Genomic DNA, 13,226 nt, shown 5'->3' with positions numbered 1-13,226 from the left:
ATGATTTCATTTCTTGCTGCAAGAAAGAAAAATAAAAAAACTGGCTTCATTTCACTTCTGTTTATTCCGTTCAACTTCACTCAAAATTTTGAATACATGAAGAGTTTACAGCGTCACTCTCAAATCCTAATTCGTATTTTAAATTTCATGCTAAACTGTTTTGAAATTTTCATAATCCATTCAAACATTCAGAGATGTAAGAGATTTCTAATCAAAGCTGGTATGTATGAGCAGCAGCAGGCATGAAAAAGCATTTTTTTTTTTTGTTCTCAGAAAGATTCCAGTAAGGCACTAAAAAGACTTACGGCTCTACAGAATCCTGGATTACATCAGAAACTCTGCTACCATGTTAGTATCCAACCACCGATACTGAAACAAGATGCACTGATGTATATGCAGATAAATGAATAAAAGCATATTTAGGTAAAACAACCTCAAGACTCAATCTTTTAAAGAGAAGTTTCACCAAAATTGACTTGGTGTTTTTGTTCCGAGTTGCCGTGTTACTTTGAGCTTCAACATCTACTTTTTCAGAGTAACAGTCTTCAAGTCAGTTTTGGTGTAAGTCCACTTTAAACAATGATCCCCTGCACAGCTGCAGCTTACAGCTTCTTAGCGCAGTCGGGGCAGTAGATATGATCTCCGTTGATGATGAAGCGCTTGTTGGCCAGCGAGAGGGAGCACCTCTTGCAGTTGAAGCAATATTCATGCCAGGAGTAGCCCTCGTAGTTCACCACATTGGTGCCGTGGCCAAATCCTGCACAGAAAGGGGAACATCTGTCAGTCAGCAGCAAGACGGATGATTATTCCTTTAGTTAACAGAAATACAAAACTGTTCTTTAAAACATTCCCGGTTTGGTTTTAGATGATAAAGACTGAGAACTTAATGTAAAAATGGGCATATTTAAAGAACATTTTAGTGTGCAGACATGCCTGCTATGCTGGGATCCACTGCTGCACTAAAAATGCGAAATGCTACACTGGACATGCATTTACATTTCGGGATTTTTGTCAACCAAAGTATAAAATAACATAGATAACATGGTTGTAGTTACACAAGATGGGAATTCTCTTGATACTTAATACCCCACATTGTAGATTATGCTGGCAGTTGATTGAAAATAATAGAAATGCTACAAATTCAATATCTGAATGAATGGCCTTTTAACGATGTAATAATTACCAAGTTACTGGATATAGTGTAGTTATTCTGTCAGGAAGCTTTTGCCAGACGATCTACCTTTTCTGTTGTCTCTGTCTTGATATACATCATATACCAACTCTTCCTCCAAATGCAATATTGCATTATGCATTATGAGTCATCTGCCAGTGGAAACCCTGCCATCTCCTTTTCTACTGTCGGTCTGTCCCCATCATGATTGTGCAGAAACAACCAGTTCGACCCTTCAAGTCAATCCCAGTGCGTATTTGCAGCCCAGTTCATGGAAAAAAAAAAAAAACATGTTGATGCTGCCCTGACCTGTGATTGGGTTCTTGCAGCCGTGGCACTTCTTGGCCACATCGGTCTTGTAGCAGTCCACGCAGTAGATGTTGTTCTCATGGGAGGTGAAGCGAGCTCCTGCCAGAGGTTTACGGCAGGTGTTGCACACAAAGCACTCGGAGTGCCAGGGCTGGTCCTGGTAGCTGATCCCTCCAGAGCTGATGGGCTGAGAGGAGCACAGAGATCGATAAGTCAAACTAAAACGACAAACCTGAGTAGCAGCCAAAAATCCTCACAAAAGACACACAGCGATAGCATCAGTGCTTGTACCTGCTTGCAGTGGAAGCATTTCTTGGCAAACTTCTTGTCGTGGCACGGAGCACAGTAGAAGTCATCTCCCTTGGTCAGGAAACTCTGTGTGCCGATTGGCTTCTTGCATTCAAAGCAGATGAAGCATTCCTCATGCCACACCTTGTTCTTGTACTCCACATTCTGGGATCCTAAAACACAGAATAACAGTCTGTTGTACTGAAAGTATTTCCAACATTATCATATCATTTTGTTTCTTTTAAATTAACTTATTTGCATATAATATGTGTTTTGTATTTTTCCAACTGATATTCTTTTCAGAAAATGCTCTTTGGCACAAAATGATTTTCTTGTGTTGAACCATGTCATTTGCCATAAGAAGCAAATCAAGGAAAACTGTCATCAAGACAGCAAACTGACCTGGCATGACCACCTTGTAGCAGCCCTGGCACCGGTTTCCATCCTCCCGGGAGCCGCACTTGCCGCACATTATCTTGCCATCATCCCGAGCGCTGAACGGCTCACCGGCCAGTGACTTGTAGCACTTGGCACAGCGGAAACAGTCCTCATGCCAGTAGCGGTTCTTATGGTGCAGCTCCTGCACAGAAAAAAAAAAGAATGAAAGCGAGGGGTGAGCAGAGGTGTCCTCATGCAGACCACATTAAAGTGCAGTTTGTTTACTGATCATGGGAGGACTGAGGCTCAGGGCCAGGACACAGAACAGGTCCACGCGGAAAGCATTAAGGTGGAGATGAGGTGAACTGGGATGAGGTGAGCCATGAAGGAGTCAGAGGACGTAGGTGGTGGAAATGTGTTGTAAAGTATTAAAGCCCCATTAGTGGTAATGACATCTTTTCTCGCATTTAACTGCCTGTGACTGAGCGGTGAGAGTGTTTTGGAGGCAGAGACCCGTGCTGGATGACAGACAGACCTCCAGTGAAAGCCTGAGAGCACTCAGAACACACTGTGTTTGTGTTAACTCAAAACATCTATAGGGCAGACTCTAAAATTCAAAGTAGGCACTGTCACATTGTCATGGCTTACTGGGACGGAAACTTTAACAGAACAAAGCTAATATTAATGTTTTTACCACATACAGTACGCTTGTGCATGTGTTTGCTGTTAAAGGGGCCGATGAGCAGATCAGAAAACTACAAATTGTTCATCCATAAAATCTCCTTTTTTAAAACTGCAGCTTCATGTATCATTAATTAGGATATTAAGTTATTTATGTAAACGTGCTCCTCTGGAATCTGCCAAGAATCTGTAGAAAGAAACACACAGTATATTTGCAGATGCACACTTTAACAGTATATTTGGAGATGCACACTTTAACAGTAACAGATGCGCTCCCTCACCACCTCCTCCTCCTCTCCTCATTCCGTCTTCTTTGTTTTTTTTGCACTATGTATTATCACCTTGGAGTCAGCACCAATGGGACGCTTGCACTCGGCGCAGGTGTTGGCGCAGAGCTTATCGAAGCACTTGGTGCACACGTGCTTCTCGTCCTTCTTCACGTACTTCTTCCCGTGCAGGTTGTCCCGGCAGTAGTAGCAGTCGAAGCGGTCGGTCATGGTGGAGGAAAGATAACTCCTGGGACCTGTGGAGACGTGAGAGAAGAGAGCGTCAGGCGGTGGCCCGGGTCCAACACATCTAAGACTACACTGAAAAAAATGCCACAAAGCTGGGAGAGCCAATTCAGCTACGATAAATATATGTTTGCGGCTCAAATACTCTACAAAAGAAGTACAAAAGAAAAGAAGCAAATCAGAACCTGGAAATAGGGTACAATAAATCCCACATATAATGATTTTAGATTTAAGATTTGTGAACAGCACAATGATGCTCAAGTCAGTTTCTGTGTATCTAATAATCTAAACCTTAAAATAATAGGATTAAATGTGCAATAGTTGCATGGTTTTATGTTTTACTGTGCTTTCCCATTAAGAAACGCTGTGATGCGACTCTAAGAGCAGCATACCAAACAGATGACAGAAGTGTGAGAGAGGTTTTAAAGCAGCCCACAGATGTCTGATTGTTGTCTGCATGCTTTCTGGCCTCCAGACTTTTTTATCAAGCTCTCCCTGGAAAGTTGAGCTCATATTTTTAGACTCTTTGGCTCATTCCCTTCACCCCCCAGCTCGAGGATCTCTCTCTTGAGCCCTCTCCTTTGTCTGTGTTCTGGCTGCGTCGTATTTATTAGACAGAAGTGTAAACACTGTAAACTGACTGGACTCGCTTCTACATTCATCAGCTTTCATGCGTTCCCAACACAGGCGACGTCCAGAGGGAGCAGTTTCCTGGAATCTCAGAGTGGAGGGTGGATGTATTAAGTTTGATCTAGATCACTTTAAAGCTTCTCTCTCACACGCGGGACGCCAGGGAGGTCAGCTGAACAGTGTGTGAATTTAAGCAAAAATTGATTTATTCTGTGCAACAGACAACATTTTAATCCAGTCGGTTCAACAAGATTAATCGAGGGGACAATTGGAGGAATGGCATTTTATCTTTGTAACCATAGGGACAAGGAAAATATTTATCAAAGGGGACTGTAGCTATTTAAGTGCTAAACAGCCATGTGAAAGAGATGAGAGTCCCGGAGCGTGGTATGTGCCCCCGTGTGTGATGATGGAAAAATGGGAAAGATTTTGGAGTTGGGTGCTATCCAGGGATAAAGACTGGACTGACTGAGCAATGACACACCTTCTCCACCTATACTCACACCGATGTAGCGTTTCATGGCAGTGGATCAGGCAAAACCCACCCACTCCAACACAGTCACCCTTGTCAAATCACACACCCAGTAAGTATTACAGAGCCCAGACAGCCCGGAAGGCTATTTTAGACTTGGTATTTAAAATACCTTCCATAGGGTACCAATGTGGAGTGGTGACTACAGGGACTATGCAGCTATTGTGGCTCCAGCTGAACCATGCCCAATACTTTAATCTTTTGTTGCAAACACCGTGACAGCTGCCCCCTGTCAAACAGGCGTGGTATGCACCGACACTCAGCTGCAGAGGATGAGGAGTATACCACTGTGGTCCCTTTGGGGAGGAGTTATTCTTTAGTGAGAAAGGTCACAGTGAGACCAGTTTGAGAGGTGAGTCAGAGATTGGATGGATTGGATCTTCCTTGAAAAAGGACCCCCTTAACATAGCCCAATGTTGATGTCAACATGCTGTACAACATGTTTTTGAGAAGGTGCCATGCAGACTCCAGGAAAGACTGATCTTACACCTGTCAACTTGCACCAAAGACCTAGAAATTAAACTGAGCTCCAAATGTTAGAATGTCCTTTTATGATGATACGATATATTTCATTCACTCATTTATTTTTCTGTAACCGCTCGTCCTCTGGAGGGTCACAGGGGGGCTAGAGCCTATCCCAGCTGTCACTGGGCGAGAGGCTGGGTACAGTCTATCACAGGGTTAGAACACAGAGAGACAGATAACCATTCACACTCACATTCACACCTACAGCCAGTTTTGAATCACCAACGAACCTAATGAGCATGTCTTTGGACGGTGGGAGGAAGCTGGAGTACCCGGAGAGAACCCACACAGACACAGGGAGAACATGCAAACTCCACACAGAAAGGCCCCAGATGGAATCAAACCCAGAACCTTCTTCCTGTGAGGCATCAGTGCTAACCACCACGCCAGTGTGCCGCCCAACAATATAATTACTATGCATTTTAGATTTCAGGCTGGTAAACTGAGTCAGTGCAGGACTCCCACTTGTCAGTTTATTGGACAGTTGTAACCAAACTGTTGAATTGTGTTATATTACTTTGACAGATGTACCTTGAAGAAACTATTTAATGCAGGTGTGTGATAAATATAGTTGCAGCTAGTTGTACCTAGTAAAGTGGAAAAATGGAAGAACAGTCAGTGCCCGACCAGAAGAGGTGAACATTTTAATCGTAGACAGGAAGTGAAGAAAATCTTTGCTGCCTTCTTGTTCGCGACATCAGCGTAAAAGAATTTTTTTTATCTCTGCTGCCATTTTTTAAGCTGGTTAAAAATAATAATAATAATAATAATAATAATAATAATAATAATTATGAAAATGCAAAATTCCCTTAAATATGGGTTTTATTTAAAAATAACTGTTTATGACAAGTAAAACGCTGTGGTTTGCATTTTATGTAAATGTACAAGTAACAGTTTGGATCAGAGGTTCAAAATAAACCAGTTGGATGCAAAAAAAACATTAAAGAGCTCAAAGATTTCAGGTGGGAAAACCGCCCGTTGAGATTCTACCATTCATTTTACATGGGAGGTTGTTTGAACACATCAGCACCTTTGATAATGGTGAAAAACTTTCAGAAAACAAGCTTGTTTTTCTTAGCTCTTAAAGAACTGATATTTCAAAAGCATATCAATATTATATATGTATATATGCATTTATATATTCAAAATCTTAATAAGCATCCTGTGCTATTTTACCTGAGTGTCTGTAGAAAGTCATGTTTGATTCCAATCAGCCAGAGAAGACGATAAAAGAAATACGATGCAAGGACGGTAGCATCCACAGAGGGTCAGACCCAGAGACCTTGTGCCTCTTTAAGTCATGGAGGCCTGTATATACCCCTCTGTGACCCACACACACCCCCAATCCCACATACAAATCCAACCTTCACCCCTCCATTCCTTTTTAGGGTATTAGAGAACAGCCAGAGTATGATGCTGGGAGAAGAGATTAAGTGATACAGATGGGATTCCACTGCTCTAACATCACAAGGTAAAAAAAAAATGAAAACACAGCCTGAAGGTTTGGAACGATGGCCGCGAGGGATAATAGATACTCCCACTGCCCCGACCTAAAATGTTTTGTTAGACTGTTCAGAACATGTATGGATGACATGTTGGATCACTTAATGTCGTAGCTCGAAGGGATGACTCACAGGAGAGGCGAGCTGATGTCGCTGATTGAGCTGAGGAGAGACAAAGTGCGGTGGAGTCTTACATAAGGTGCTCTCCTTATGGCTTCATAACTACACGCGTCATAACTGTGTGTAGATATGGTGTGTGGACAACTCACATTTTCCAGATAAGTGCTGAAAAAGACTGAGAGAGGGCAGAAATTCTTGAACGCAAGTCAGTGTTCAATTCTTCTCGCTGATTATTATTTCAAGGGAGAATATTTCCTTTAAATCCACAGGAAACACCCAACGCATTCTTGATAGAAAAGCAGAAAGATGTCATCAATCCTCTCACCAAAAACAAATGCTCTAACAGTAGGAAAACTCTTTAAAGGATAATCTTACCTCACATGGGGGAAATACATAGCTGTAGATTTCTACTTCGGGGGCATACAGCTAAATACTGCCTCACAAACCATTTTGGGAACGAACTTAATAGTTTAATATAAAATAACCTGCACAGTTGTTTTGGCCACTCGGTGATGAATGTGATGAGCCATTAGCTGCCAGAAACTTTCCAGATTATTATTATTGGATTATTACCAGATCATAGTCACGTCAAATGTTCCTATAAAATCCTAAACTCTCATCCAGTCATTTATCAGAGTTGTGAAATGTCTTGAAGAAAACTCAGATAAGTCCACTTGCCTCCTGAGAGAAAAACCAGGAAGTAAAGCTACTTATTGCTCCACCGTGCAAATAGCTAATTAAAAAGTTTTTGGAACTATTTTGCCTAAAAATACCTCCAAGCTGCATCCTAAAATGATGTTATTAGAGCAGTGAAACAACTTTCCATGTAATTTGCACTAAAAACAACGATTAAATCTGCTTTAAACCCATTTAAATAGCACAATTCCTGCAAAACAAGTAATGATCAAAAGTGTCTTGAACACTATCATTACCATCTACTCTGCAGCGGCATCACAGATGGCACTTTACTGTGATTTGTTTGGGCTTTTAGAGTCAAACAAGCTTACGCGCAGAATGCAGGCCATAGTGAGAATGAGAGTCGACAGAGAATGGGAAATTCACTGATCTAAGTTGGGAGCTATAATGCTTTCCATTTAAAAGGAAATGACACAAAACAAATCAAAACAGTGAGCTAGCTCGTGCATCTGTGTGTTTGTGCTCAGTTGTTTAAAGGGCATCTGGTTGTAATTACAGATTTGATTTGGTCCATTACCACAGAACACAAGATTACGTTTGTCCCCTTTTATAATCTGTCACCCAGTTACTCTGAGCCCACAATGACTAATTAATGTGCAGGGAGGCGCCGCGGCTCCCGGCCTCCAAAAGTCTCCGGAGCGGATGATCTGCTGAGTGTTACATCAGGAAATCTCTTCTTCCTCTTCACTTCATTTACAGACTTCACTTTGGATTCTACTTCTTACAAATATTTTAATCTCTAACCAGACACTTTTACTCCCTCGTCTCTTCTCTCGTCCTCTCTTATCTTCCATTTACAGCATTCATATTTCATAGAAAGAGGTGCGGCGGAATTCTCTATAACCTAACAGCTGAAGTAAGGAACAATGATGATGGTAGCGGTGAACAGAAAAACGATGATGAGGATAATTATAGAAAAATTTGCCCTATTGCCCTGTCTTTGTCAGGGTCAAGTGCTCTCATGGTGCATTCAAGTGCCATTCCATTTATTAGAAAGAAAAGGCACATTGTGGTTTCACGGTTCATGTCAACATGACCATTAATCCAGGGATGCATGATCACTTTTTAATCAGCACATGTTGCCAAACTATGTTGTAACAAACACTGTTTAAATAAAGAGTTAAATCAGTTTTAGCTATCAGGACATGTTTGTTTATTGTTTGTCTTCCTGTTTAGCTTTGTTCTGAGAGCACTAATATAAAGTACATCTGGTTTCACACCATGTGCTGCATGTTAATAGTCTCATCTGCAGCAATCCTGTTAACTCCAGCCAGGGACCGGTGTCCTGATAGACGATAAAACTGGAATGCGGTGCCTCTCCTCCCCACCTGCCGTCCGCAAAGCCCTACTTTTTACTAGACATAAATACCTCCTGATCATCTGGAAGAACAAACAAAACTATAAATATCAACTGGGATCCTGATTAAATATGTAGCTGGCGATGTGAGTGATTTAACGTTATTGTATTTTGGGAAAATTGGGCATAAAGGCTTAATGGTTGTGCTTGGAAACAGACAATAAATGCCCCCTCACATAGGGTGCATAAACTCAGTTAATCGTGAGATGCAATGAATATCATGAATTTTAAGGTGCAGGCTCTTGGCTACACGCCCATCACCTCGCTAAATGGTAAATTTGACATTTGGCAGCGCTGGAAAACAGCCGACTTCCTGTTTTTCAGCGTGTACTTCCTGAATAAATGCGAGCACATCGCTCAGGGTGACTTTAATAAACAGCCGCTCTCATTTTGCTGTTACCAACAGCAACAAGAGCCTGGCCCATGTGTCGGAGGGAGCTCGTTTCTCGATGTGACCCTTCGCCCCGGACATCATGTATCGTAGTCATCCTCCAAATTTGGTTAGTGGGCAGGCAGACCGAGCCACGCTATCTCTGTCAGGGGAACAGTGACTCACCATGTACGCACAGAAAACACAGCGACAAGGCACGCTGCTCACTCTTCCACACAGAGAGCTGTATTACAACACGGAGACAAGGTCAGGGCGTGGCTGCGAGACCCAGACACGCTGAGGTCAAACGTGTGTGGAGAAAAGGCCACGAGGGGAGCTCTATCAACACGGTAAAACCCCTGTGCAAGGAACATGGCTCGGATCAGAGTGTTGGTAACGCACAGATAAAGCCTTCACTGTGGGTCAGTGAGCACTTCAGCTCTCACTGGTCTCACATGATTCAAGCCTCTGAACACAGGGAAGTCAGTTCTTTCCTCAGATGTGTGGAGTTATACTTCACTTCACAGAGAAGAATACATTCAGTTGTGGGGTTGACTGAAGATTTCAGTTTGTGTCACACGGGGTCAAACTTATACAGTTAGACTCGTCTCTTTCTATTTTATTGCCTTTGTCCTCTCACCTCTGATCTGAAGACAGCATTTAATAGCTCGAGTTGCATAACCCATGTCCTCATAATTGTTTTACTCCAAGTAAAAGTGAGCTTGTGCTTTTTGTATTAATGTCCTTTTTACTCTGCTGGATTTCACTGACAGCTTTAGTTACTACATCATTTAAAATGTGTGATTAGCCTCTAACAGGAAAGCAGCTCAAATTTGCTTCAGCTACAACAATAAAGTGCTCACTGCACATTAATGCATCTGTAATAATACTCTGAGAGGGGCCACTGGACATAATGACTATTTAACATAATGCATAGCTATTACATGCGGTGGAATAAATTTGCTTTGTTGGTATTTTACTTAAGCAAAGGATCGGATTACGTCTTCCACCACCCAATAAATTCACCCTGCTTTCTTCTCGCACAATGAACATACCCCCCTCTCGGTCTCTTCCATTCTGTTTCACACTGGCTTTTTTCCCCTCAGCTCTTCCTCCTTTATTCGCAAAGTAATGATGTGCAATTCAGCTCGGACTTCTCTGTGGCTTAAGAGCAGATAAGGACTAAGACAGCCGTGCATCCACAGAGAAGATACTTCCTCCACTCAGCTCGCTCAGCAGACAAACAAGCAGCATTGCCTATTTAGGAGTCTTTTGCAGGGATGACGAGAGCGCTGTTTCATGTGTTTCATCAACATGCACTCAAGCACACCCTCTCCCGCTCTCTCTCTCTCTCTGCTTTATTAGCAACAATAAAGAGATGATGAAACTGTCTTCTTCACCAAAGCATGTCTCTGCCTGAATAAACTGCTGGCACAGAAGGCCCCAGATGTCCTGCTGCTGGCCTGATGGTTAGGCGATATCACAGGCGCTGACATACAACAGCCTCATTGAAGGGTGATTTAAATTATACACCACATATCAGCCTTTGTGAATGAATAATCTGTAACTGTCCTGTTGGATTTGTGCACCGCTTTTGTTCTGGTGTTACATAAAAACTTTAAAGACATGAGACACGCAGTCTCAAAACTGATTTATAAATAGCTGCAAAAGGCCCTTGTGAAAAAAAAAATAATAAAGTGGCCTTTTCAAAGTCGAAAGTGGGTTATTACTTAGTGACGTTCAAGGTTTATGTTTGTTTTGAGGGATGGTGAGGTCATTCCTTAACCACAAGGGTATCCAGCGTGCCAGTGAAAGAGCGGTAATCTCCAGGTCTCTTTAATGACATCATGCATTTGGTTTGGCAGCTTCCCAAACCAGAAAGGAGTGGATGGGAATCTAGTGTATGTTTTAACAGTTTAAAACCACCCACGGTCCCCTTTGGCTGCGCTGTTCATTATCCAGACAAAAGCATCTCAGCACTGGATTAACGTTAGGACACACCATCTGATACATAAGATAGATCTGGTGAGAGCAGCACAGTAGTCCTGTGGCTGTTTGTGCAGGGGAAGAGCCTCCTTATGGGTCATATCCATATGGGATTAGAGAGTGTATGAGGGAGGGGTGGTCAGAATATTAGTCACAGTTTAATACGTACAAACTGCCAGAGTTAAGTGAATTTCTCCCTCATATAATGACAACAAAATTACAGAATTACACAATGTCCACCTTTTATATCAAATATAAATACGATTAAGATGTACAGATGTAAAGAACATGTTTCTTGGTAGTTATTATTTAGAGCTTTTTTTCTTGTTTTCACGTAAAGTGCGTACCTCAAAACTGTAGGCTACTTTAGAACAAATGTACTTAGAAATAAGGCATTATTTCTATTAGCATATCAATACCGTTAAAAAGTTCTAAGTTTATTTTACACATTCATGAACATCTGGGACTGGAGCACAGAGATGTTGGCTGGTGTGCCAATCCATCACCTGTTGCGCGCACACCCACCGTGGGCAAAATGTTCAGATTAACTCAAAGAAATTGGTCACACATTTGACATATTGTGTCTGCACGGAGCCTTCTTCGTAATTGCCCCAAATTATGTCGGAAATCTCTTCCGATAAGAAAAAAAAAGAAGAGAAGAGAAGAAGCCGCAATTACGCATTTTACATAACTCGTCTTAAATGGACCAAACGACATCCTGAGAAACTTCATCTGTCGCTCTCACTGTTTTATATCACCTTAAGTCAAATAAACAGCTGTCTCTTAATCCGCGTCAAACATAGCTGTGGTCTGGACTCACCTCTGCAAAGCGTACTGATGAGATGAGCCCCTTTCACTCTGCACCAGCAGTGCGTCCGGTGGGTTTGGCCGAGAGGTAAAATCTGCGCAGGCGACGCTGCTTTAAAAGACAGAGGGAGTAGAAAAAAAAAAACTACAGGACATGAGCCAAACCTCTGTAAGCGCCCATAAACAATGACCTCAACCAGGAATTTACAAGATCTCTTAGTAAAGTCCTCACTGCCCCTGCACTCGCGGCGAATAGAGTCATGAAGAAAATAAAGTCGTAATTTTCCTGCATCAACGATCACTGAGACTTTACAAGTTTGTGTCAGGGTTTGTGTCTGCTCTGCGGGAATCCCTGGCCATGGCAATGTTATTCCTTGCTGTTCACAAAAAAAAAAAAAAAAAATGAGAGACACACTTGTTAACTTCACACACTTTTGTCCCACTTCTGTTGGCCTCAGTCGTCTCCTTCTTTGGTAATGGATAGAGGAATAACATCAAGATGACTCATTCTTAACCCAAAGTAAATACGTGCAGCCTGAGAGTCTTACCCTCAGAGTTAATCCACTGCAGCTACAAACTGATGATTAAATGCTTCAGAGGTGTTACTGGTATACTACACATTGGCCCGTGCCAGCTCTTAAAATCAGCTGTGTCACTGAGACTTAACAGCGATTTGCATCACCGTCTCAACTACATCCAAAGTGCATCCATCCACTGAAATAAACATCTCACCCTGAGGAGAAGATGGGAGTGATGATCTATTTCTTTGTGCAGGGAGGATTTTTATGTTCAGAAGTTCATGTCTGTTGTGTTTAAGCGTGTCAGGGTCACTCAATTACTCAAAATCATTTATACTACAATAACAAGTTCATTCTTAACCATATAAGATCTTAACTGCAAGTTCATCAGTTTACTGTGAATATAATGTGAATGTTAATGTGCTTTACAAAGATCATCATAACTGTTGTGACATGAGCTGAGTGTTATTTGGCGCCACTTGTTTGGTCTGTGAAGATCCTTCTTTCATTGACACTGCAGGCTGGATAACATAAAGGCAGGTCATCACAGCATTTCATGCATTCATTACACATTCAGAATCAGAATCAGAATCAGCTTTAATGGCCAAGTATGTTTCTGTCTTAAATGGATCCAATTTGAATGTTAAAGAGGGTGCACAGTACAAAACGCCTTCTCTTCTCATTCTATGATTTACAGTGAGGTTTTCAGTCAAATTTGTTATCGAAAACATAAAATACTTGGGCGGGGGAATGGGTGGAAATCAAGTTTTAAACACCGTGTGCTTAAGAGAGAGGGAGCTCGACTCCAGCCTGAGTTAAGTGGCTATTTAAAATGGCCATTTCC

The 13,226-nt window shown here is 41.9% G+C and overlaps 1 protein-coding gene across 1 annotated transcript; it reads right to left on the bottom strand.

Moving 5' to 3' along the window:
• Nucleotides 1-66: 66 nt before the first annotated feature.
• Nucleotides 67-11,935, bottom strand: fhl1a (four and a half LIM domains 1a). The gene is made up of 6 exons (XM_084550026.1): nucleotides 11,878-11,935; nucleotides 3,169-3,350; nucleotides 2,171-2,348; nucleotides 1,772-1,941; nucleotides 1,481-1,667; nucleotides 67-757 (listed from the first exon to the last, which is right to left on the bottom strand). Exons 2-6 carry the CDS (start codon nucleotides 3,322-3,324, stop codon nucleotides 603-605), a joined length of 846 nt encoding a protein of 281 aa, XP_084406152.1. The 5' UTR covers nucleotides 3,325-3,350; nucleotides 11,878-11,935; the 3' UTR covers nucleotides 67-602.
• Between the last annotated feature and the right edge of the window lie 1,291 nt (nucleotides 11,936-13,226).

Source organism: Chelon labrosus, assembly GCF_963514085.1.
Source record: "Chelon labrosus genome assembly, chromosome: 8".
Classification (NCBI taxonomy): Eukaryota; Metazoa; Chordata; class Actinopteri; order Mugiliformes; family Mugilidae; genus Chelon; species Chelon labrosus.
The sequence above is the reverse complement of the archived record's forward strand: the minus strand, read 5'-3'. Positions and strand labels throughout refer to the sequence as shown.